Source organism: Alexandromys fortis, unplaced genomic scaffold, assembly GCF_014885135.2.
Source record: "Alexandromys fortis isolate MF-2015 unplaced genomic scaffold, M_Fortis_MF-2015_v1.1 scaffold_84, whole genome shotgun sequence".
NCBI classification, from domain to species: Eukaryota; Metazoa; Chordata; class Mammalia; order Rodentia; family Cricetidae; genus Alexandromys; species Alexandromys fortis.
In genome coordinates, this window is record NW_026068017.1 from 2,837,035 (window position 1) to 2,862,349 (window position 25,315).

At 44.0% G+C, this 25,315-nt stretch overlaps 1 protein-coding gene and 1 pseudogene across 6 annotated transcripts in view; one reads left to right on the forward strand and one right to left on the reverse strand.

Annotated features, from left to right (window-relative positions):
• Window positions 1-20,185, forward strand: part of LOC126513953 (NACHT, LRR and PYD domains-containing protein 1a-like) — a 69,277-nt gene extending 49,092 nt beyond the window's left edge. For 5 of the 6 annotated variants that reach the window (XM_050162578.1, XM_050162576.1, XM_050162579.1 and 2 more), the window contains 8 exons: window positions 2,331-2,416; window positions 2,938-3,037; window positions 4,609-4,832; window positions 8,293-8,558; window positions 9,075-9,200; window positions 10,050-10,191; window positions 18,279-18,323; window positions 18,744-20,185. In XM_050162578.1, coding sequence (XP_050018535.1) covers window positions 2,331-2,416; window positions 2,938-3,037; window positions 4,609-4,832; window positions 8,293-8,558; window positions 9,075-9,200; window positions 10,050-10,191; window positions 18,279-18,323; window positions 18,744-19,033 — 1,279 coding nt within the window. In that variant the 3' untranslated portion in view covers window positions 19,034-20,185. Of the gene's footprint in view, window positions 1-2,330; window positions 2,417-2,937; window positions 3,038-4,608; window positions 4,833-8,292; window positions 8,559-9,074; window positions 9,201-10,049; window positions 10,192-11,694; window positions 11,785-18,278; window positions 18,324-18,743 lie in introns of all 6 variants that reach the window. The other variant, XR_007595472.1, reaches the window with a different exon arrangement.
• A 117-nt stretch (window positions 20,186-20,302) lies between these two features.
• LOC126514138 (U6 snRNA-associated Sm-like protein LSm5) lies at window positions 20,303-23,975 on the reverse strand (annotated as a pseudogene).
• Between the last annotated feature and the right edge of the window lie 1,340 nt (window positions 23,976-25,315).

Sequence of the window (25,315 nt, forward strand, 5' to 3'; positions counted from 1 at the left end):
TCTCTCTACGGAGAAAATGAGAGGCAGCCCAGTGGTTCAGTCATGAAGAGGCATCTCCACTCATTTTATATGGCCAGCTACTATGTAGAAAATGAGCTAGAAGGGACAAGACCTGAAGCAGGGACACCTGCCAGAGGTTCAGGACAATGCTCACTCCATCCTGAGACAAAAATAGAGTACGTGGACTGAGAGAATAGAGAACAGAAAAGAGAGAGATTCAGAAGGTCATATCTAAGATAACTCAGAGACCTTGGGTATAGGAACAATGGATTGGCTTAGTCTAGCTGCCTTAAAAGGCATTAGGTCACAGGGTTTTCTGGTTAGCATCCAGGCTCCAGGGGCACTACGTGCCTTCTAGTTCCTGAGCAGCTGATGTACTCCCACAGCAGGGGAAGTAAGTATTCAGGCTATTTTTGTTTCTCTGTATGCTCCCTTAGCAGTCAAGGAAGCTTAACAGAACAACTGATTTTATACATAATCTGTGTGCCCTGTATGACTTGCACACCTTACTGTTCCGGTGTTACAGCTTTGGAAGAAAAGGTATTCTAACTAGTCAGGAAGTCAGGTGATATCTAAAGCTGGGGCCAGGTGGGGGAATGGTCTCCCAGCAGGAGGTAGCAATACTGCCCTCTCTGAGAGAGCCATTAGAGCTGAGTTCTGCTCTGTTCCCCTAAAGGAACATTCTAGCAGAGCTATCCTTTTCTTATATGCTCAGTTAAACTCCAGCACAAGATGTTACTTCTGCTTCACTGGAAACCCCTGCAGAAATGTAGCAATCTCCTCTGACTCTGGTAAAAAGTTACTTTTTTTTGCTCAAGGGATTTCCCCAGCAGATGTACCAGTTTCTTCTGTTATTTTTTTTTTTTCTGCTCAGTCCCCTTAAGGGAACTCACCAAACAATCTGCTCTGCTCTGGTAAAAGATCTTTACCCAAAACTCTTTTAAGGAAGAAATTTATTTGGGAAAGAAGAATCCAGGAGAGTAGCTGCCTCTGCCAGGGTGGGAAAGGACAGCCTACAACTGGAAAGGCAGAGGGGCTTATATAGGAATTCTTAGAAGTAGAGTTTTTTCAGGAAGAAGCTTTTCTGCTTAGGATTTGGTTAGTTTTATTTCTCAGGGATTGGTTGGTTTAGGTGGTCAGGGGCAGAGTTGGCTCTCATTTCAGGACCAAACTGTATCGTTTTCACTCTCCTTTTTTAGTCTTTTGGCTCTGTTTTTAGGACTAAGGTGTATTTCTTTTCCTGGCTCTGATACTAGGACCAAAATGTTGTGGTGGTGGTTGTTGTTGTTGTTGTTGTTGTTGTTGTTGTTGTTGTTGTTGTTTTGGCGCTGGATTTGTGGGAGCCAGCCATGATCCAGAGTAGGACTTGGGGCATCGATAAATTTAAATGGAGGCCTGAGTCTCAGTAGTTTACCCTGATGCAATACCTGGCTGCAAGAAGAACCACAAACTGAGATTACCCGAGCACCACGCAAAAAACAGACCATCCAAAGGAAATGCCTAACATTCCAACCACTGTAGATAGGACCACCTGCCTCAACACACACACTTGGACACCCCTAGACAAAAATCAGCCAATCAGTAGTCCTAAACCTCAGAAACCTCTCACCCCCACCTTTACTACTATAAAAACTCAATTCTGACTAAGGTTGGAGATCTCTGTTTATTCCAATATGCTGGACATGAGGAGAGATCAAGTTTGCAAACTTGCTTAAAATAAAGGCTCTTTGCTTTTACATAAAAAAAAGAAGGTCATGTCTAGGTGATTGGCATTCAGGGTGAATGATTATTTGTTTTGTGAAGCTTTAACACAGTGTCTGACACTGGGCATTTATCATAAAGAATTGAGATTATTTTTTGCAGTTCTGGATACAGGTAAGGGCAAGAGCATGAACTCTATATCTAAAAAATCCTTCTTCCTGTTCCATCTGACTGTGAAACTGGGAGGGATGAGAGTGAAAGGCCAAGGTGACTTTTGTGACAAGTCCTGTAAGGGCACAGGAATCTACTCCTGTGATGATGTCATTAACCCCTTCATGACAGCAGAGCACTCGTGACCTCATTGTGTCTTATCCTTCATCCTGTCACACTGTGACATTAGGGGTTAACTTTCTAATGAGTAAACACTGGGGAACATATTCAAATTAAAGCAAAGAAGGGGTTGAGATGATCCCAGGTCTGGGTCATGGATGCCTAGGAGAATAGGGTCTTCATAGAGTTCTGAACCAGAGAAAAAGCATATGACTGAGTCACAATTCAAAGACTTAGATTTTATGTGGGAATATCACGTTTCTCCTGACATCTGAGGGAAAGAATATATCTATGTGTAGGAAGTCACGTGTATCCACTAAGGACCCAGATGGAGAAGAAATGGGTGAGACCCCGATCTCAATCAAGCAGCAGAGACTACAGTCAGGTATGTGAAGAGTTCAGACCCAGAGCGTCATGACTGTTGGATAAAGGGGCACCTGCAGGAGGAAGTCATCATGTTTTTCTTTTTAAAAATTACTTTGTTATCTTTTTAGAATTTTAAACATGAGTAAGAGTACTGTATTTATATCATTTCTACCCCTCTATCGGCCCATTCCAAATCTCCTTGTGGCCACCCACAACCAACACTTCTGGATCAATAAGAAATGAAACACAACAACTGGATTGGGAGCAGATATTGGGGTGCTATGGTTGCTCAAAATGCAAGTAGCAGTAAGAAAACAACACTGCAATACTGTATGCTTGTGAGTATACATATGTATGTAGATAGATAGATAGATAGATAGATAGATAGATAGATAGATAGATAGAATGCAGGTAAACTCAGGGCTGGTCCACCAGGAAAAGAGAGCTGAGGAGACACAGAGTGAGCATTGCCTGGCCTCTTCTAGAGAAGGAATACTTGCACACTGGAGCCCTTCCATTCATCTTTCCCTGCCTCTCCAGGACACAAACACATGAAGCCACAGGGGACTGATGATGACTTCTGGGGTCCTCCAGGGCCTGTGACTACCGAGGTGATTGACAGAGAGAGGAACTTGTATCGGTGAGTGAGTTCTGCCTGGCAAAGGTTGGCTTTCCCCAGCACACTTTCCACAAGGGATCCCCCACAGATAGCATCCACCTAGTCTCTACTGTGTCTCCTCCTCACCTCACCAACCCAGGAAGCAAGGCTAGGACTGGAATAAGAAGTTTGAGTTGTTATAAAAAAAATTAAGGATCTTTTTCATAAAATTTTCAGATATGCACAAAACTGGAGAGCACAAGAATTCCCTGTCCAGTTACTCAGCTCCAGCAGCCATTTTTCCAAATACATTTCAGCTACTCACATCCCCCTTTGTCATCACTGTCACAGTAGTGTGAGTCCAGGAATCAGGTGATTTAAACATAAACATTTCACTAGAACCTCCCACAGTTAAGACAGAACCTCGTCTTCCTTGATCTTCACCCACAAACATTTCCCTATGCCTCCCCTGTACGTAAGACAGGACCTCGTCTTCCATGATCAGCACACCATTACCACATAAACAGAGCTGATGTGAGTTCTTCATTCCATCTAAACATCTGTGCTCAGCTTTGCTTATTATCTTAATTGTGGTTTTTCTGCAGATTATTTTATCCATGTTTTAATGAGTATCAGCTCCCTCGTTATATTCGGGTTCTCTTGTCTCTTAACTTCAGGAACATAAAGTCTAAAAACTGAAGATGAACCTCAGTGGTAGAACCTTTGTCGAGTGTGCAAGGTCCTAGCTGGATCCCCAGAACTTAACACACATACTCTCTCTCTCTCTCTCGCTCTCTCTCTCTCTCTCTCTCTCTCTCTCTCTCTCTCTCTCTCTCTCTCACACACAGTTATATCAGCAGGATGAGTAAAAAGGTAATTTAAAGTCTAGGAGGTTGTACTTTTAACACTGTGTTAAATGCAGAAGCTGAAACAGAATAAATTTTCAAAAATTATTTATGAAATTAAAAGGGAATAGTGGAAAGGAAGAATGGAAGGAGACAAAATGGAGAAAATGAGGAATTGCATCTTAATTCTCTCCCCATGCCTCATCTTCAATGGGTAGTTAATGTGCCCAGTAGACAAGACAACCCTTCATGGAGCCGCTGACTCTTTCTCTACTGGTTCCTTCTGAAATCACTGGTATATGTTAATAGTAGGCAGGAATTGCAGAGTATAACGTAGGGCATTTGGACAAGGCTGTATGCCCGCTAGTAGCAGATACAGCACAATGAAAGCAGCAGAAAGGAGCCCAAAGTGTGCTGCCCAGCAGGCTCCTACCGGACTCTATTCTGTGACCCNAGAGAGAGAGAGAGAGAGAGAGAGAGAGAGAGAGAGAGAGAGAGAGAGAGACCTATTTCATCATCACAGGAATAGGTAACTGCTGCAGGTATGTGTTACTTGTAGGTTTGCCTTAGATCAATCAGTACTTACATGTCTATAAGATGATGTCATCATCCCTCTTACAGATGAGGATTTGGGGGTTAAGTGACTTAGTCAGGGATCCACATACAGCTAAAAGAAACAGAACTCAGAGCCACCTGGATGAAGTCTGCAGTGTCCCCAGCAGATGAGCAGTATTGATGTTCACTGGTGTCTGCCTCTCCCTCTTCCAGAGTTCAGTTCCCTATGCCTGGTTCCTACCACTGTCCCAGCACAGGACTCCACTTTGTGGTGACAAGGGCAGTGACCATCGAGATTGGATTCTGTGCCTGGAACCAACACCTGGACAAGATTTACTTGCAGTACAGATACATGGCAGCTGGGCCTCTGTTTGACATCAAGGCTGAGAGGGGAGCTGTGGCTGCTGTGTATCTCCCTCACTTTGTGGATGTCCAAGGTAACCAAGGGAAGCATAAGGAGTCGGGTGGAGGTGATGGGAGGACCTGTCATGTCCTACGGCAGAGCACAGGGTGATGGTGACGAGGAAAGGTCTATGGCTTCCTTAGTGAGGCAGAACAGACTGTGAAGGTGGACACTGAGTTGTTTTCTCATCCCCTCTTTGAAGCACATGTCTCCTGGCCTTATGACTTTCTTTCTTCTTTACCTTATGGAGTCCCTGAGTGGAAAGTGATGACCTCAGTAGCAAATTAGTTGATGATTATTAAATGTTCTTTACACACCTAGTCCCTCGGGGGCCCAGCCCAGAACTGAGAATAACTGAGAAATTTAAAGAGATTGTTGCAATGTAAAGGTAAGAAAACTAACAAGAATCATTTGGTATTCAGAGTCTATACCAACACTGTGAGCCATCACACTGCTACAGGCGGGGAGAAAATGATGTCACCAGAGTCCACTTGAGAACAGGAAAAACAGAAGAAGGGTTTCCTAAGAGAGGAACTCATAAAGTGTCCCAACCTCCATGATTTCCAATGAATCCTTCTGAAGATTTTGTTTTATTTTTATGCATTCTTCTCTCATAGCATACATCTCAAACTGCAGACTCCCTCTCTCTGTTCCACACAGTTTGCCCTCCCCTCCCCTCTGTTTCCCTTCAGAAAATAGCCAGGGTCAAAGTGATATCAACCAAAGACAGCATAAAAGTTGCAGTAAGACTAAGCACAAACCTTCAAATCAAAGGTAGATAAGGCAATCTGGTAAGAATAAAATGGTCCTAAGAACAGGAAAAAAAGGACTCAGAGACAGCCCACTCCCACTGTTAGGAGTACCACAAGAACACCAAGCTAAAAAACCACAGCATGTGACCAAAAAGAACATTGTTTTAATATATGCAATGTTCTCAGTAACAGATCTCATTTTAAAAAAAAAGCCATTACTGTATGTCTGTAACCAAGAACTCCTGGGGCTGAGGCAGGAGAATTTAGAATTCAAGAGTAGCCTGGACTACACAGCCAGCCTATGCCTATGAAAGAAAAAACAACAACATCAAGGAACAAGGTGTTGTACAGTGGCTACTGAGACCAACTTCCTCTCCCGCTTCAAGGAGTACAGCCATCTGCTCCCCATAGAGACCAGGAGAATCCAGTTCACTGCAGATGGAGATGGTGTTTGTTCGTGGTGATGAAGATGAAGAGTAGGTCCAAGAAGGAAGACCTGACAGTTGAAGAAGTCATAAAAACTAACGTAGAAATGCAGACAGTTCCAGCTGATATAAGAACCATGAATAGAAAGCAAAGTATCCCTCAGATGAAAATATTCTCATTTAATGCCAAGCCCCAAGAAGAAAACAAATGAAGATGAAGTAAACAGCAGGACTCAGTTGAAAAGAACTCACAAAACAAAGAAAGACAATAGTTACATTCATAAACTCATGAGGTCTTGCACTTCGGACCCTGACACAGGAGCACTGATACCCAGATGGTGGCTAGTCCAGCAGGTCCACACAGAGCTCCTGGTCTCTCTAAGAACAACACTTCCCCAGTCACCACTCAAGCTCTTCCCTGCGGGCCACCACCTTTCCTATTTCCTACCCCCACTCTCAGATCAAAAAAATCACACAGTTGGAAAAGTATATATATAATATATATATATATGTAGCTTCAATATAGCATCTTTCAACCCTAAAAAAAAATCTACAGGGATGACACTGCCAAGTTCTCTTGATAGCTTGAGATGTGGCCTGGCCCTGCTCTTCTGGACAATAGCTGTAAGATGTGCTGACCATAGAGAAACACTTCCACGGGCACTCACATTTGTGGAACAGGGAGCACCATAACTAAAAGCTTTTCTGCCCTTAAATGGATTTGGATCTTCACAACACGAGCCTACAAAGAGTGAGATTTTGTCCTCAGACACCTTTCCCATTGTCACCGTACAGGGCAGCTTTCCCTTCAGTGATACTCATCCCTAACAGTTACAGCTGATTTTGTATAATTAATTCTGAGTGTTTTCTGTCTTGAAGCTTCTCCTGCAAAATTAGTCCCTTATGCTTAAATTCATCTTCACATATTCAGGGCATTAACCCAATAAATCTAGATTCTTGACTAAACTGTTGGATGCATGGATCCTTTTACCATTCCCAATAGAAACCTCGCTACTCTCTGCAACAGTGGGCTGGCCTCCACTGTCTCTCTCAGCATTCTTGTCTTCCTGCTTCCACACAAATGTCCCCATAAGCTCTGTCATCAGCATGGAAGTGAGTTCCTAGTCCTGGCTACAAAACTCTTTCACATTCCAGCCATAAAATAGTTCCAGAGACTTAGAAACCACATGATTGTGTTTACTACAGCAAAAGCCTGAGTCCTGGTACCAATATTCTGCCCAGGTTAACTTTTCTTATAACTCTCACAAAATACTTGACCAAAGAAGCTTAAGAAAGAAAGGATTTATTTTCTTCCCAGTCCAGAGGAACCGTTCATCGTGGCATGGGAGTCTGAGAACACAGAGCTTGTGGCCCCTGGTAAACCTGTGTGGACAGAGCAAGCAGAGAACAGGGAATGCTCATGCTCTTGTGACCATCTCCATTTTACACAGCCCTGGGTCCTAGTCCACAGAATGGTGCTATACACAGTGGCTAGGTCTTCCGTACTCAATTGTTCTAATCAAGATAATCTCCTCTCATGCCCTGAGGCCTACATCCAAGATGATGTAGATTTCATCAGCTTCACACTTGACATTAATCATTCCAGGGATCTATCCAGTTTGTCTTCAGTGTAAAAAGATACCCTTGCGACTCTTTAATAACAGCAAAACTCTATTCTGCAACTCAGAATTTAGAGAACATTGCAAATCCCAAGACCCTGAAGCACCTCAACGAACTTGCTGATTCTCAAGTTTCTGACAGAGGTGTCTGAGGCTGTGTTCTTTACAGCATCTGTGAATGAGAAAATCAAGAACTTCCATCCACTGTGAATGCTCCCCCATCAAGTAGACAGGGCCAAAGGTAAACTGCTTCTGAAGGGGTCAGTCTGCAGGAGTCGCCACCAGCAGCAGCTCACACTCACCTCCCTGGCACGGTGAGTGGATACCGAAGAAACAGCTGAGAGTTCTGCTGTGTTCTCACTGGAAGCGAATGAATAAAACTTAAAGTTTGGTCATAGCTTTTCTCATAAGCATCAAAAAGTAAATACAAATGAAATAGAAATCATAACCAAAGAAATTTGCAGAAGAAAGATTTTATCGGGCCTTATGGTTTCCGAGGGTGAGTCCATGACCCTCATGGCAGGAAGCATGGCAGAAAGTGCACACCTCTTACTCCTTCCCAAGCAATTGCACCAACTATGATGGCCATTTTCATTCAAACCACCACAATCATTCTAAGTCCCAGGGCGCTTTTTTTCTAGCCAAGAATGGCTCTATGGAAAAACTAAATATTCATCTTTAAATCTGTTCTTTCACAGAGGGACAGGTGGACATCTCCTCGTTCCGTGTGGCCCACTTTCAAGAACAGGGGATGGTCCTAGAAACTCCAGCCAGAGTGGAACAGCATTACGCAGTACTGGAAAACCCAAGCTTCTCCCCAATGGGAGTTGTAATGAGACTGATTACAACTGGTTGGGTACACTTCATCCCCATCACTTCCATCACACTGATCTACTATAACCTCAATCCCAAGGATGTGACATTTCACCTCTACCTGGTCCCCAATGACTGCACCATTCAGAAGGTGACACTGAGGACCACAAAAGTGAGGCCAGGGTGGGCTGGCAGAAAGCATGAAATGTAGACAGTGGGCCCCCTGGAGAGATTCTTAACTGGGAGTGGGATTGCAGTTCTATAAGGGAAAAGTGTGTGTGTGTGTGTGTGTGTGTGTGTGTGTGTGTGTGTGTGTGATTCTGCTCTGTTCTTGGCCCCCTTACACCAGATTCTTCCCCAAATGCCACGGATGCTCATTTACCAATCTCTGAACATCCTTCTGTGACCTCTTTCCCCCATCAGAAGGTGGGAATTCTCCATGCACAATGTGTAGCCAGCTCCCTTTTTCTGGCACAACAACCCTGTTCCCACAATGAACATGACAGGGGCCAATTAGTCAACAATCTGTGTTGCAGAACACAGAGTTGTCAGGGGGTGTCACCAACCAATGCCCCCCAAAAATGTATTAAATGATCATCTCACCTTATTCAGACCAGATGTTGTGACCCAGAAATCTAGATAAATCACTGTCTACAATGTTCCCTAGGCCATTGATGATGAAGAAATAAAATTCCAATTTATTCGAATAAACAAGCCACCCCCAGTAGACTCCCTTTATATTGGTACCCGCTACATCGTATCTGGTTCCAGGAAGCTGACAATCATCCCAAAGGTGAGCATCCAAGTGTTTGCTACTCTCCAGGGTCAGATGTCAGGCTTGGTAAACATGTGGGGCAGGTTAAAGACTCTGCAGTAATTGAAATTGGTGAGAAAACAAAAGAGATTTGGGATGAGCAAGAATACATCAAAGTTCGGTGGAAAGCAGTTTAAGGGGCCACACGGGAGTGTAGGTTGAACCTGAAGAGCTAAGAATTTAGATTCAATATGTCCCAGAGGAGAATCCATCTAAACAATGCATAGAGAGCAAGTCCTGGCTTAGACAGTGTGAACTGGACTTTTGGGATGAGCTCTCACTCATCCTCAGACGTTAGTGTTTGGATCTGAAGACTCCTGCAGACGTACAGGTTTAAACACTTAGTCCCCAGTGAGTGACAGCATCTTGAGAGTGTGTGGAAACAAATATGTGAGACCAGGTTATCAGAAGCATGTCATTAGTGCCAGGCCTTGGGCTTATAGCCATGCCCTGCTTCCCACCTCAGGGTATGATTTGCTGATCCTCTGGGATATAGTGAGCCCAGCAACAGTCTCCTGCCACAAAGAATGGACCTCCAGCTTATATGAATTTCCCACCATAAAACTAAACAACATCGGCTCTTCCCTAAGTTTCTTTCTGTCCGGTTTTTGTCAGAGTGATGAGAACAGAATCAGCAGGATTGTGGTCCCAGTTGGGTCCTCAACCTTCTGAGTAAAGATGTGTATGCAAAGGCTGTGGGTTACCTCAGTGTGAAAGATAGCCAATGTCTAATGTGGTGAGCAAGATGGTGAAAGTTTGGGGGTGGGAACAGCCCTCCTTCAAAGGATTAGTAGTTGATCCTCACATAGTAATTCTTTCTCTCTCCAGGAACTGGAGCTGTGCTACCGGAGCCCCGGGGAATCCCAGCTTTTCTCTGAGATCTGTGTTGACTGCATGGGTTCAGGGATTAATCTGCAAATCAGAGACAAGAAGAATAAGAAACTGATATGGGAAGCCTTGCTGAAACCAGGTAAAATGCGTTTAGGTCCAGATACCCCAAAGGTTACAGAAAGGCAACGAGTGGGGAAGGTGTGTTGTCATTAATTATCCGTGTCACGAAATGACCAGATTAGTTACGTGGCTTTTGCTAGATCCAAAACAGGGGGTCTGACCACAGTTTAATCTATGACGCTGTGTTAGTCAGCGATTCCCAATTTTGACAAAATATGTGACAAAAACAACTTAAAAATGGAAAGTTTTGCTTTGATTCATGGTCTTAGAACCAAGTTTCAGTCCATGGTCAGCTGCCTCCATCTCTTTGAGCCAGAGGTGAGACAGGATTCCATGGAGTGGGCGCTTGTGCGAGAGGAGGCTCTTTACCTCAGAAGCAGAGAAGTGGGAGCAAGAGTTGGAATGAGAGCCAGGGAAGAGAAGGGAAAGGGGAAATGAAGGAGACAGGGGAACGAAGAGGAGAGGAGGAGAAGGAGAAGAAATGAAGTCCATGCAAATATAATCTTCCAGATCATGCCTCCAGTGGCCTACTTCTTCCATTGTACATACACTCTTACATAGTGTCCGTTCTCAGTGCTCACACTATTATGAGCATTAGTGTATGTCATTCATAAATTCCCAGGAGTTAAAACCAGCTGCCCATACATGAGTTCAAAAGGAGAGATGGAAAAGGGGCTTTGGGGGAGTTAAAACCGGCCGCCCATACATGAGTTCAAAGGGCAAGAGAGAGAAGGGGCCCCTTTGACATCTTAACAACATTTTTTTAAGGAACGGTTAATTTGTTCTACCTCCCCTGAGGACTGAGAATGGTATAGGGTATGAAAATGCCAGAGAGTGTTAGGAGCCTTAGATAAAGTCTGAGAGATCTGGGAGGTAAATTCTGGGTCATTATCTGAATGAAGAGAGGTTGGGATTCCAAGCCAGGGAATAATTTCTCAAAGAAGAACATCAGAAACTGTCTGGCCCTCTTATTAGTGGTGGGGAACCCTTCAATCCACCTAGACATGGAAATATTTAACTCATCTGACTGTGAGCATATGAGTAAAATCAAGCTGCCAGTCAGTTCCTGGAAGGGAGCCCCTTGCCAGATGAGTGAGAAAAGGGAAACTATGATATTTGGACTTGGAATCTGGTTTTTGACAGATTTTACAAGAGGCAGTGATAGCTTTTAGATCTCTCAGTCCTCAGGAGTGGGTTGGAGGTGAGCCTTGCTATTAGGATGAAAGAGCTGATGCCGGTAGGACAAAATTTGCCAGGTGTCGGGGGTGTCTGCGAGAATGTGGGCTGTACTGTATGAACCCCTTGAGGTGACTGAGGTAGGTTTGGGCTCTGGAATGCTGCTGTTCTAACTGCTTGGTCAGCCTGGTTATTTCCCTTGGAAATAATGGAACTGTCGGTCTGATGAGACCAACAGTGGGTAATTCCTATAGCTTTGAGGAGATGGGAGGCTTTTAACAAGTCCATAATGTAACCTGAGTTAGTTATGGATCCTCCTTTTGTCGTAAGTCTGTGCTCTTTCCAGATGGCTGCGTGGGACAGGAAGATATGAAAGGCATATTTGAAGTCTGTGTAAACATTTAAAGATTGTCCCTTTGCTAACTGGAAGGCACAGGTAAGGGCTATTAACTCAGCCTGCTGATTAGCAGTATGGGAGGGGAGTGCCTGTGCCTCCACTACCCCAGTACCTGACACTATGGCATGGCCTGCTCTACGGGTCCCCTCACCTAAAAGGGAGCTGCCATCAGTGTATCAGGTAAAAGTGGCCTGGGACAGTTTGCCCTCCTGTATATGTGAGGAGTGGGGCAGTACATCCTCTAAGACTTCTGTGCAGGAGTGAGACAGGGAATAATTAATGTTAGGTTGAGGTAGGAGATTTGAGATATTAAGGGGTGGGCAGCATTGAAAAGTGAGTGTGGCGTCTTCCACTAGTGCCTCCTGGAAGAAAAGAACTCAGGAAGAAGGTAATAAACCTTTATAAGTTAAGATATGGAACGCATTGTGGTGGGAGAAGACAGTAGTAGGCGACCCAAAGTTTAGTTTCTTTGACTCATGAATAAGTTTAGCAGCTGCTAAAGTACATATGCAGGGTGCCCAGCCCTGAGTGGTGAGGTCTAGCTTCTTTGACAGGTACACTACCAGTGCAAAAGAAGGTCCCAGCTGATGACCTAGGACTCCAAGGGCATATCCCTCCTTTTCTGTTACATGGAAGGAGAAAGAACGAGTTAAATCTGGGAACTGGAGAGCTGGAACCTGGATAAGGGCTTGTTGGAGTCTCTGGAAGGACTTAGTAATGGGATGGAGAAGGGGCTCATGCAGAGAGCCGAGAGCTGCCTCATATAAGGGGTGGGCGAGGAGAGAAAAAGAGGGGATCCAGAAACCCATGAAGCCAGCTATTCCTAGAAATGATAAAACCTCCTCTTTTGTAAAAGGAACTGCAAGGAACTAAATTAGATTTTTTTTTTGCCTCTCTAGGGTAATAGCTTTTTGGGTTGGGGTAATAGTTAACCCCAAGTAAATGACCTGAGAGGTAAACAGTTGGGCCTTAGAAGGTAAGACTCTATAGCCCTTTTTGGATAAGAAATTTTAAAGAGCAGAGGTATTAGTTGTGCTAATCTCCAAGGATGGACTGCAAAATAAAATATCACCTACATACTGTATGATTTTAGACTTGGGGAGAGATAGTGAGAGTAGATCAGAAGCTAAAGCCTAACCAAACAGGTGTGGGCTGTCCCAGAATCCCTGGGGAAGAACGGTCCAGGTGAGGTGTGTGGAGAGATGAGTGTCAGGGTCAGTCCAGGTGAAGGCAAAGATATTTTGAGATTGAGAGCTGAGGGGAATAGAGAAAAAAAGCATCCTTGAGATCTAGAACTGAGAAGTGGGAGGTTCCTGGAGGGATAGTGGAAAGAAGTGTGTAAGGGTTAGGCACTACAGGATGAAGGGGGACCACTGCAGAGTTAATGAGCCAGAGGTTTTGGATCAGGCAATAGGTTCCATTAGGTTTTTAAATAGCAAGTATAGGGGTGTTAAAAGGAGAAGAGGTGGGGCAAAGTAGTTTTTTCCTTAGAAGGTCAGAGATGATAGGCTTAAGTCCCCCAAGGATCTGGAGTGAGAGAGGGTACTGAGCTTGGGTAATGTATCTAGGAGAATTCTGTAATTGGATAACAGTGGGAAAATGGTGTTTAGCAATAGAAAGGTTTTTGGGTGTACCAGACTTGGGGGTCCACCTGAGAGGCTGGCAAAGAAATGACACGTTGGAGCTGGGAGGTTGGGAGGCTAGGAGGAGGAAGAGGGGAACTGTTGGCGAATCTGGGGTGAAGCAAATGGAAGGATCAAACAAAATGGAAGCTCCTATTTAGCAAAAAAAAAAAAAAAAGAAAGAAAGAAAGAAAGAAAGAAAAGAAAAAGAAAGAAACTCTTCCCATAAGAGGTACCAGGCAGGTTGGCATGACTAAAAATGAATGAGTGAGATAAATAACCCTAAAAACACAGTTAAGTGGTAGGATCTGATGAGGTAGATAAGGCTGTCTCCCTACCCAGACAATAGGGAAACTAGAAGGAGAGGCAAGTCCCCCAAACTCCCTCAGTACTGAGTATGTAGCCTCAGTGTCCAAGAGAGAAGAGATGGACCATCCTGATACTGTGATATTTGGCTCCCTACTACAGATGATGTTTATAGTTGGGTCAAAGGGCAGCCTCAATCATCCATGGCCAAACCTAGAAGGTCAGTTTGGGAATTTTCTGGGTTTGATGTCTCCATGCCACCATGTGCATGAGGACAATCAGCTGTCCAATGCCCTTCCCTATGGCATCTTGGACAAGGTCTCATGGGACCAAGATGAGGATTGGGGCATGCTCTGGCCCAGGGACCGATTCTACCACATTTGAAACATGGGCCTGGTGGTTCTTGAGCCCCCCCTGGGGGGGAGGGCAATTGAGCAGCATGGACAGCATGGATCGGGCAGTCTGTTGCCTCAGCTAGTCGGGTGGCCAAGGCTAGCATTTGACAGTTTTGATTATGAATTTTATCATTCCTTGCATGGTACACCTTAAAAGCCAACGGTAAGACTTCTGCCTTGTGGGGTCAAGGAGCCTTTCTCCAAATGCCTAAGTTTAGCCATAATGTCAGGGTAGCTCTGAGAAAAAAAAAAAAAGTTATGAGTAACTGTCTGCCCTCTGTGGTCTCTGGATCTAAGTTAGTATATTGTAACAGAGCTTTAGTGAGGCATTTTAAAAATACAGATGGATTTTCCTTCATATCCTGAATAACCTCTAAGAGTTTATCATAGTTTACTGGCTTGGGGGCAGCCTCACAGAAACCCGCAAGAAGGCAAGCTGGTCTCTAGCTGAAATACCACCTGCTCAGGGACCGCCTCTGCCCCCAGGGGGTGTGCTGTATTAGTCTGGAGAGCCTCGTCTTCATGTACTCTGGTCTGCTCCCAAACTCACCTGTGCTCCTCAGGAAGTAAGTTATTAGATAGGATTATATAAATATCATGAAAGTTGAGAATATAAGATTGGGTGATATACTGGAATTGCTTTATGAAAGAGGTAGAATTAGACATATAAGAACCCAGTTTTTGCTCTATGTAGGAGAGTTCCAAGAGGGAGAAAGGAACATGTACCTTGACCAGTCCATCTACACCAGCCACCTCTCGCAAAGGGAGAAGTTCAGAGGCTTGGCTTGGTCAGGGTTCGGTTCCTTAGCAGCACATGAGCATGTGAAGGGAGGAGTAAAAATGGGTGCTAGAGCTGGGTGGTTGCTGCAGCATGCCACCAGAGAGGAGGAAGGATACAGAGGGGCTGAGTAGTTGGTGAGGGGAAGAGGTTTGGAGAGGCAGAGGTAGATGTAGTTGCCTGCTGAGGTCAGAAAGGTGGGGGTTCATTAGCAAGGTCCTGAGCATAAGTGGGGTGTTCCTCCAGCTTAGATGGCATAGCCAGAAACATGTGAGCAGGTGAACAGCTTGTAAGGACAGAGGGCTTAAACTTAGAGCTCAGATAGTAAGAGGCGTAGATAAAAGGAAACTCCTTCCATCTGCCTGCGTGCTGACAATAGTTAGAAAGCTCCTACAGAATATTGGGATCAAAGGTGCCATTAGGTGGCCACTTTAGGTTATTATCTAAAGGATTCCTAGGCCATTTTTTTGAACAATATTCTCTCAAGGGGCTAAGATCGCCAAAGACCTGGGTTTGTTTGCTTTATCAGTTTAAAAAGCTAGGAATGGATATTATCTTGTGGAGTGGGCCAAAGTGTAATCAGGGAGCTATGGTTGCTCCCATCACACTTGTGCCACTATTGCAGCAAATGGACCATCCTGCCAGGCAAGATACAGAGTTTGCTTTCTGAGCCTGCCTTATCTTCCTCGTTATTTTTCCTATGTGTACACTTAGGTTTCCATAAGGCCATTTTCTTCACACCTGAATAAAATTTCATTGTGTAAAAATGCCACACAATTAACTATTGATGGACAGTTAGGCTTGCTGCATTTCCAAGCTATTATGAACAGAACATCAATGAGCATGGTTATCCAAATGTCTCCACAGTAGAATATATATTCCTTTGAATATATTACCAGGGGTGGTAGGATTTGGTTATATAGCAGTTCTAGTTCTAGTTCTTAAGAAGCTTCTAGATTGAATTCCACAGTGGCTTCACTAGTTTAAACTCTAATATGCTAGTGTATAAGTGTGTATCTGTCCCCACATACACTCCAACAATATTTATCATTTGGGTTTTTTGTTTGGTTTTTGAGACAGGGTTTCCTGTGTGTAGCCCTGGCTGTCATGGAATTCTCTCTATAGACCAGGCTGAATTCAAACTCACAGAGATCCACCTACCTCTGCCTCATGAAAATGCTGAGATTAAAGGCGTGTGCCACCACGTCATGGCATTCATTAACTTTTTTTGTTGTTGTTTTTCGAGACAGGGTTTCTCTGATTCATTAACATTTGTATCCTTGATATTGGACTTCTCAAGGGATGAGAAGGAATCATAAGTAATTTAAACTTGTGTTTCCCTAATCGCTAAGTGTTTACTAGCCATGTGCATTTCTTCCCTTGAGAATTCTGTTACTGCTGTGGTCAATCATAGAACTGGGTTATTTTCTTGTTTAGGTCTTTTAGTTCCTTGGGTATTCTATTTCCTAATCTCCTGTCTTATGTTAGCTGGAAAGTCATTTCTTCCTCTCTCCACCTTATCATCACTCCACTGAGTCTCCTTTGTCATACAGAATTTTTTAGTGTCTTGAGATCCAGTTTATCAGTTCTTGGATTTATTTCTTGGGCTGTCAGAGTCTTAGTCACACACTCTGTACTTATGCTACTGTGTTGCAATGCCCTCTCTATGTTTACTCTACCAGTTTCAGGGCACTGGGTCTCACATTGACCTCTTAGGTCATGTGGAGTTGGATTTTTAAAGGAAAGATGTTTCGTTCTTCCATGTATTGCCATGTAGCCTTTTCAGTATCTTTTGTTGAGCAGGCTGTCCTTTCTCCAAAGGGTATTTTGGATTCTTTGGCAAAGGCCAAATAGTGGTTATGGAGACTTTATCCAGGTCGACTATTCTCTTCTACTGATCTGGACATGTTTTTCACTGCCTATAACATTAGTTTGAAATAAGGTGTGATGAATTTTTCCACAAAGTTGTTTTTGACATCTATTCTCTTGTGGTTCCACTTGTACTTCTCATTTTTTTTCACTCTATTTGTGAAGAATGTCCCTGACATCTTCACTGGCACTGTTTTGAGTATGTAGAATGCTTTTAGTATGGTGGATTTCTTCCAAACAATGGCTGTAGTGGTGGTGTCTTTGCATCTTTTAAGGCCTTCCTCAATTTTTTTTCTTTGATGCTTATTTTTAATTTTTTCTTATAGAGTATTTTCATTTCCATGGTTAGGTTTTTCTGTCCAAAATTGTGGGTTTTACTTATTTCTTTATTTGGCTATTGTAGCCTCATCCATGTTTTCAAGCTGACAAGAGATAAACAAAGAGTGAAATTTCATAAGTACAGTTAACAATACAGTCTTAATCCAGACACACAATGCCAAAACTAAGCTTCTGTCATTAGTAGCTCTGGAGACACCCAGGCCTTGTTAGCTGTGATGGTTCCTGCTTCTGAGCTGCTACTCACAGGCTCCACACATGGTCAAAGATTAGGTTTTGTTCAGCCTTGAGCTGAGTGAGCCACAGGTGGAGAACTGACCTGCCCCAGCAGCAGGCCAGCATTTGAATCTCACTCAAGCACTTATTCCTTAGGAATTTTGAAAATGACTTAACTCCTTTGTGTCTAACCTTCCTCACCTGAAGATCAGAATGAGTAACTCATAAGATGGTTGGAAAGGTTAAATACTGTTCATACCCATCGAATAGTGTGATTCTTAGCTGATGGGGGCAATGTTGCTAATTTTCTTTATATTAAGCCAAACTCTTCTACATGTTAATTATTTTTGTTAGGACTCATTTAGATCTAGTTCCTTCCATGTGGGAAAGAATTCAGATACTGGAAGGTGATAATCATGGCCCTCTTGTGTCCTCAATCTTAAATTTTGGTTTTTAAATTTGTGGTCATTCATTATCTTCATTAGATGCTTCAGTCAGGTTGCACCAAAATGGCCCACTTAACATGGAGTGTAAGGACCATCATCTTTCCTTCATGCAAATGGAATCAGGGCTTTCAATACTACAAACGCAGTCCTCCAGATGGTTTCCCTAAACTGTTAGAGAAGAGTGAATTTAGAATTTTGTTGCCTGTGAGTGTACAAGGTCAAACAAGGACAAGAAAGTCACTTTCTACCCTGAATCAAATGTCAAATGATTTAAGCCAGCAAAGGACTTGATTATTTCTCCATGAGGAATTCAGTCTAAGATACAACTGAGGCTGTGGTTATGTGAAAAAAAAAAGCCTTCTGCTCATTCACATGTCTTCCCTCAATGATGACAGGCCTGGTGCCCAGATTCCCTGTGTGAGTAGGGAAATGTTCACCTTCCAGATTATATCAGCATTTCTGTAGTTCATTCTCAAAATCTCAGGCACGGTTGAGAGTTGCACAGAGAGCACTGAGTGTTGGTGACAGACATCCTTACAGATGCTTCATCTCTCCTATCTTCCAGGGGATCTCAGACTTGCACAGCTCATGATGCCTGCAGTTAACAAAGGTAAGAAACAACATTATGAGACCAGAGAAACCAATAGCATTCTGCTGGTAGATCACCTGACCGTTGAGACAATGGCAATGAGAAAGGTGGGAATCACACTGCTTCAGCAGTACAGGTAGAAGAAGTGCATGCTCAGGACAGAGTTCCTCTCATGTCCCTTGCTGCTTTCCATGAAGACAATAACTCCAACAACTCCCAACCAGAACACCCTACCATGAATCCCTCCCCCTGGTCATGCAAATTGCCAGACTAGTAACTGACCTCAGGAAGGTACAAATATTTTTCAAATGACCTTCCAGAAGAAGAAGGGAGCCAAGGGTGCAGATGAGATGCATGAAAATAGCAAGAAGTGGGCAGCCAGTGAGAGAGACCAAGGAGAAGCCTTTCTATGCTCAATGTCAGCCTCATCTTCACCCCTAGACGCTCCTGCCTCACTACACTTCGTGGACCAGCATAGGGAGCAGCTGGTGGCCCGAGTGACATCAGTGGATCCTCTCTTGGACAAGCTACATGGTCTGGTGCTGAGTGAAGAGCAATATGAGGCAGTGCGGGCTGAAGCCACCACCCAAGACAAGATGCGGAAGCTGTTCAGCCTCAGCCGGTCCTGGAGCAGGGCCAGCAAAGACCAAGTCTACCGAGCTCTGAAGGAGACCCATCCTCACCTGATCATGGACCTCTTTGAGAAGTCAGGAGGGATCTCTGAGGGGTGAGCACTCTCCTTTGAGTCCTGGCTCTGCCTGACCTTCTTTTGGCCCTCGATTTCTCTGTTTATAAACCAGTGGCCACCTGAGTTGCCTTTCTGACGCCACTGTTTCCAGGACAGATCTTTGTGGACCCAGAAAAGCTTAGGGAATTAGAGGGGGCATGGATTCAGTCCCCCCGGGACTGGTGGAGAAAGTGGCATTTCAGGCTGTCCGGCCATGTGGCCACTTACTCACCTCTCCAATCCCCTCAGCACAGGAGCAGGGTCTCTTGAAGGGATCTAAGGATCTTGCAGACAAAAAGCCAGAGCTCTTGGTGCTCTTGCATCAAGGATCAGAGCACTGCTCCCTGCACCATAATCAGGCAGCTCACACGTGTGAATCCAACTCCATGGAATCCAACAGACTATTTTGGACTCCATTAGCACTGACACACAAGTGCACATTCAAATACACAAATAATTTCTTAATTTTTAAAACGAATGAACAAAAAGGTGGGATTCCTCTGTATTGCTCACCCACCTGCCGCAATGGCACTTGAGGCTTGCAATGCTGTGTACTGTCCCGAGGGTATCCCTGCCAGTCTCTTTCCCCAGGCCACCAGGTTTCCCTCTAGATCAAGCCTCTGCTCCCTACCTGCCCAGCCCATGGCCAGAACTGTTAGCCTCACTTCCCAATGCCTCGCATCTTCTCGTCTGGACTCTGCAGGTGCAAAGTACAAGCAATCTGGACAGTGGACACGGGTTTTGTTGCATCACTCATATAATGGCACATTTGCAAGGACAGTGCTTAGAGAATAGACTATCTTGGTATTAATTTTCCAAGAAATGTTACGATGTCTTTTCCGTGCTTGGCATTTCAAGATGTGATCTGTGCAGCCTGCGTAGCTATTGTCAGTTTAGTACGCACAGTGTGGTGTCACCAAGAGACTCCTGAATCTGCCCTAAGTTTCAGATCTTTAATAAGTCCTAAAAAGACAATAGAATTTGGAAATGGAGACTTTAAAGTACACTTTCATCCAACAAGAGCCAGTGACTTGGGAGAGTTATGCTTTACACAATGAAAACAAGGAGTTTATTGACAAGTTTACACCTTTTGTGTTATTGATAATAAGCATAATTGTAACAGGAAACTTCTGAAAATTAAAGTTAAAGATAACTACGGGCTGATTGTTTTTAAATGTCCTAAAGTCAGTAGGTTGCATAAGGGAAATTCATATGACATTAGGCTGTAAAATGTCAGCTATCTACTTAAGTAGCTGTCTGCTGGGGGAGCAGATTTTTTCCCCTGTAATACAGGTTAGTGAATGTTTTCTGTCAAGTTACCATCGGTGGCTTATCCATCAATAAAAAAAAACGGTGCTTATCAGTGTGATCTGACATCAGTAGTCATAACAGAGGGCTGAGGGAACCTGCTTCTTTGCTGCGAGTGTGGGGGAGTGAGGGAGTGGCTGTATTTTCCTGCATAGTCCTTCCTCATATTGTAGGCTTTTTTTTTTACTTAACATCTTGTATCCATTGGGAGAAATATTACAAAACTTAAAACCAAAGTCTTTGGCTCTAGATACCTCAAAAGTTTTACAGGGTTTTTGTTTTGTTTTGTTTTTTACCAAAACATCTTTATTTTTTAGTCTATAAAAAAACCTTATTACAAAATAATCATGATTAGCACAGAAAAATGGGCATATGTCTTCAAAGTATTTCCCTTCAGCAAAAACTCTGTTTTGTACAATATAAACATTAAAAGTCCAGGGGTGGGAGGTAGCAGGGAGTGTTATAGGAGGGCGCTTGTTTGTTCCTGGTTGCTCAGACCCGAAATAACCACACAGAAACTATATTACTTGAAATACTGTTTGGCCAATAACTTAAGCATATTTCTGGCTACCTCTCATATCCTGAACTATCTCCATTAATCTGTGTATCGCCACAAGGCCACGACTTACAGGCAAAGTTTAAGTATGTCTTTCTCTAGTGGAAGCTCCATGGCTTCCCATTCACTCCACCTTCTTTCTCCCAGCATTCAGTTTAGTTTTCCCCTCCTACTTCTATTATGATCTGTGCAGGCACAAGACAGTTTCTTTATTAACCAATTGTGTGACAGCATACAGAAGGGAATCCCACATCACCTCCCCTTTTCTGCTTAAAAAGAAAGGTTTTAACTTTAATATGGTAAAATTACATATAACAAAACAGGTATCAAGTAAGATTACAGTTACAATATTTATTTATATCTATTTTATCTTTTATCATAACTAAGGAAAACTGTAACTATATATTCTTCAACTCCATCAAAGACCTGAGATGGGAAATAATATTACTTGAGTAAGCAGGAAGTGCAATCAAGTAACTTCCAAAATGTGCAACAAATGACAGAGACAACTGGCTACCTGGGCAATCACCAGAAGTTTCATTTGCAACATTGGAGCAACCAACTTTGGCTAAGGCCTAGAGTAACTGACAGACCATTTTCAGAGGCAGAAAAATTTTTCAAAACCATCTTACCCTATCTTGGCAGGATTTGACAGTCTTTTTCTTGTATCCTGCTTGTCCTGTCTGGATATCATACATTTTGTCAGTGGTCGATGCATGGTCAATTCCTTGCTTGAAGGCCAGTTTTGCCAGGAAGAAAACAAACTCCTAGTGAAGTGTGTTGGGGAGCCAGAATCTAATATAACTCAAGAAAATACATTGTTACTTCAGTCCCTTGTTCTACAGGAACCAGCAATGTTATATTGTTTCCATTTAGTAAAATCTAGCTTAAGTTTGTATCCTTTTTGCTTCTGGTGTAATTTCTAACTGTGACACACCATATTGACAAGATCACCAAATCCTAAAACTGTACCAACAATTTCTTTATCGCTCCTCACGACAGAGTCAATTCTTAATCCTATACTCTTGTCTTAAAGCTCTAGCGGCAGGGGCTGAGACAGGTTTGTGGTCCTGTTAGCCGCTGTGGCCAATCAGGAAGAATGTTTTGCTTAAAACAAGCATGTAGTGCTTCTTTCCAGATGTGACCACTGTGAGGGGTCTGGACTGTGTGCCAGCTGGTGAATGGCACAGACCTGTGGGTCCTTGTCCTATCCATCTTGCAGCAAGCCTGAATGAGGCTAATCTGACATGTTTGACTGCAGCGATACAAGCGAATCTTCCCAAGATGGGCAGTGTTTGTTCAAACCCCAGAACCTCTGATAAGGGCAAGAACTGACTACCCTCTGAGCCTGGATCAACTCTGCTGCTTTCACACTAGATGGCGCTAGGAAGCAAAGTTTCTTTCAATTCAAAGACATACAAAGTCAAAGGATTTATGAGATTGGTGAGAGAGGGCGGGGGCAACTTCAGATAAGGGCGTCCCTGCAAACGTCTGGGGTCATGCATTGCTCTATGAATAATCATTAATAGATTCATTTCTATTCATTAAAATGAGCTTAATGAGTCAAAAGTCAGAGGATAAATGTAGATATTAGTTTTACATATCCCCAGAAAAGACACAAGATTGGTCAATAAATATTTGAGGATACAGAGAAGAAACTACACACAAGATGTAGATACAAACTATGTATAAAAATGTATATAATCACTTGTTGCTAAAACACTGTTTGATTATTTAAAATCAGGAAATTTAATTTTACTTCTTGTTTCTTTTCTTGTCTCATCTAAACTATCCAAGTTATAATGATGCTACAAAGTATATGTAGCAAGTGTATGGTTTTCAGACTTCTGGGACCACACCTTATTAAAACAGACTAAGATTTATAAATCCAACCATGAAGTTTTAAGATAAATTAATCACCTATTCTTGCAGTGTTTTTATCCAGCAGTAACACAGCTTGAAATTCTTTTCATGTATTTCTTGAATAACATATCAAATATGTTCTAGCTCCAAACAATCTATTGACTAAGAATCTTCGGGTGGAAAACGGTTTAGATGATAAAATAGGGGGGTTGTTTTACAGTAAAATGACAAGCTAAAACACTCACTGGTGACAATACTTATCCACTGGCAAAGAGAAAGCCTCGCTAACAAGTGGTGCTGATAAACTGGACGCCTGCAGGTAGAAGAACGATCCTCTCCTCTCACCCTGCAGAGCTCTCAACTCCAAATGCACCAAAGACATCAACACAAGACTCAAAACCCTGGATCTACAAGAGGGAAAGAGGGGGAAACACTTCCCGATGCAAGCACAGGAAAGGCCTCTCTGTCATTAAGAAAATGGGACAAATTAACAAATGGGACCATTTGAAATTAAAAGGTTATAATATGGGACTCACTCATGTTAGTGTCTAAAAGTCACACAGCCACTGGGGTCATGCCAATCTGAATGGCCTGTGGTGCCACCAGGGTCATGGTGACATTGAGCCCAGGTGTGTCCTTGGCTCTACTGCAGCCAGGGACTGGGTTGATGGCTCCTGCTACCAATAAAGGCCATGCAATAACCAGGGTCTGGGCCAATACCTGAGGCCAGGTGGAGATCTGAGGATCATGCTCCTGCCAGGGTCACATAGAAATCTGAGTGGCCTTCAATGCCATGAGGTGACATGGTGACATCCAGGCCCAGGCTGCAGCTGAGGGCCGCTTCTGGATCTGCAGTCCTAACATAGTTGGGGTCTGTGATATCCCTGGCCTGTGGTGCCACCAAAGGTCACACAGATATCAGGAGTCTAGGCTATATCCTGTGGCCACGTTGGTGTCTGAGACCATGCTGCCACTAGGGCAATGGCTGCTGCCAAGGGCCATGTCTAGGTTCAGGGCCCTACTGTAGCCAGAGTTGATGCCCATGGCTCCTGATACCGTCGAAGGCCATGTTGATGCCAAGGGTCTGGGCAGTCACCTGTTGGTGTCCAAGAGCTACTCTGCTGCAGGGGCCAAGCCGATCTGAGTGGACTGTGCTGCCACCTGTGGCCATGGTGATGTCAGAACCCAGACTGCTATTAGGGACCATGACTGGGTCCATGGTCCTATCACAGTTGGGGGTCCCTGATGTCTATGGCCCATGATGCCCCTGTGGCCACACAGATGCCTATGGTCTAGGTGGCATCCTGCGGGCATGTCGGTATCAAAGGGCCATGCTGCAACCAGGACTATGCAAGTCTGTTTGGCCCACAAGCTTCACCAGGCCACGGTATCATTCAGGCTTGGGCTACCGCTGTGGGCCATGTCTGGGTTCATGATCCAACAGCAGCCAGGGTCCAGGCTGATGTCCATGACTCAAGTTACCAAAGGGGGTCATAGGAACCATGTGTGTTGAAATCAAAGGGCAGTGCTGAGCCAGGATAGCTGCTCCTGCCCCCTTGCTGTACACTGAAGCAGGGGTGCTGACCAACCCCTAAACAGAAACACTCAGGAGAGATGACCACAAACCTCACCACAGGCATGGGAGAGCTGGCCCTGATGACAAGGGCTTAGGAGAGCTGGCTCTGCCCCTTACCTAAGAGGGTGAACCCAGTGGCCCAGACCAACCAGCTCAGCTACTACCCAGACCCACATCCTGGGCCTTGGGTTGCCCCACACTAACAACTGCCCCATCAGGGACCGAATGGAGAGTGCTAAAGGTCTGGTCCTGTGGAGTAGCATGATCTCCATGACTCAGGGTAACAGTGGGATTTCCGAGAGTGCTTCAATGCCCCCAGTGATGATGGTGTGGAAGAGGCCTTGAACCAGACCGAGGACTCATTGCAATGATGTTCTGCTGGTGGGGATGGTTGGACAGAAGGATATACGGAGTGACACACTGGAGCTTCCTATGCCGCTCAGATACATGAAGAGGTGTTGAAAAGATGGCAGAGCAGCCCAGATTTGTTTTGTTTTGTTTTTAATTAATTTTGAGGGGCAAGCTACTCAGGTGTAAAGTAGTTATAGAGGGACTGGGAGGTGAGTGGGATTGGGGTGCATGATGTGAAATTTCCAAAGAGTCAATAAAGAATTATGTAAACATGATAAAAAAATAATAATTTGAGAGTTACAATTGGAGTCCATGACCATCATGGCAGCAGCAGGCAGGCATGGTACAAGGGCAGTAGCTGAGAGCTGACATCCTGATTCACAAGCAGCATGCAGAGAGAGAGAAAACTACAGACACTGGGAACTGTGTGGGCTTTTTAATTCTCAGAGCCTGCCCCCAGTGACACACCTCCTCCATCAAGGACACACTTCAAATCCTCTCCAAACAGCTGTACTAACAGGGGCCCAAACACCCAAATATATGGGGGCCGGTCTCACTCAACAAGCGAGGCATCTCCCCACAGCCAGAATGGATATTTATAGAACAACCACAAAAGACAAATAATGCGGAGG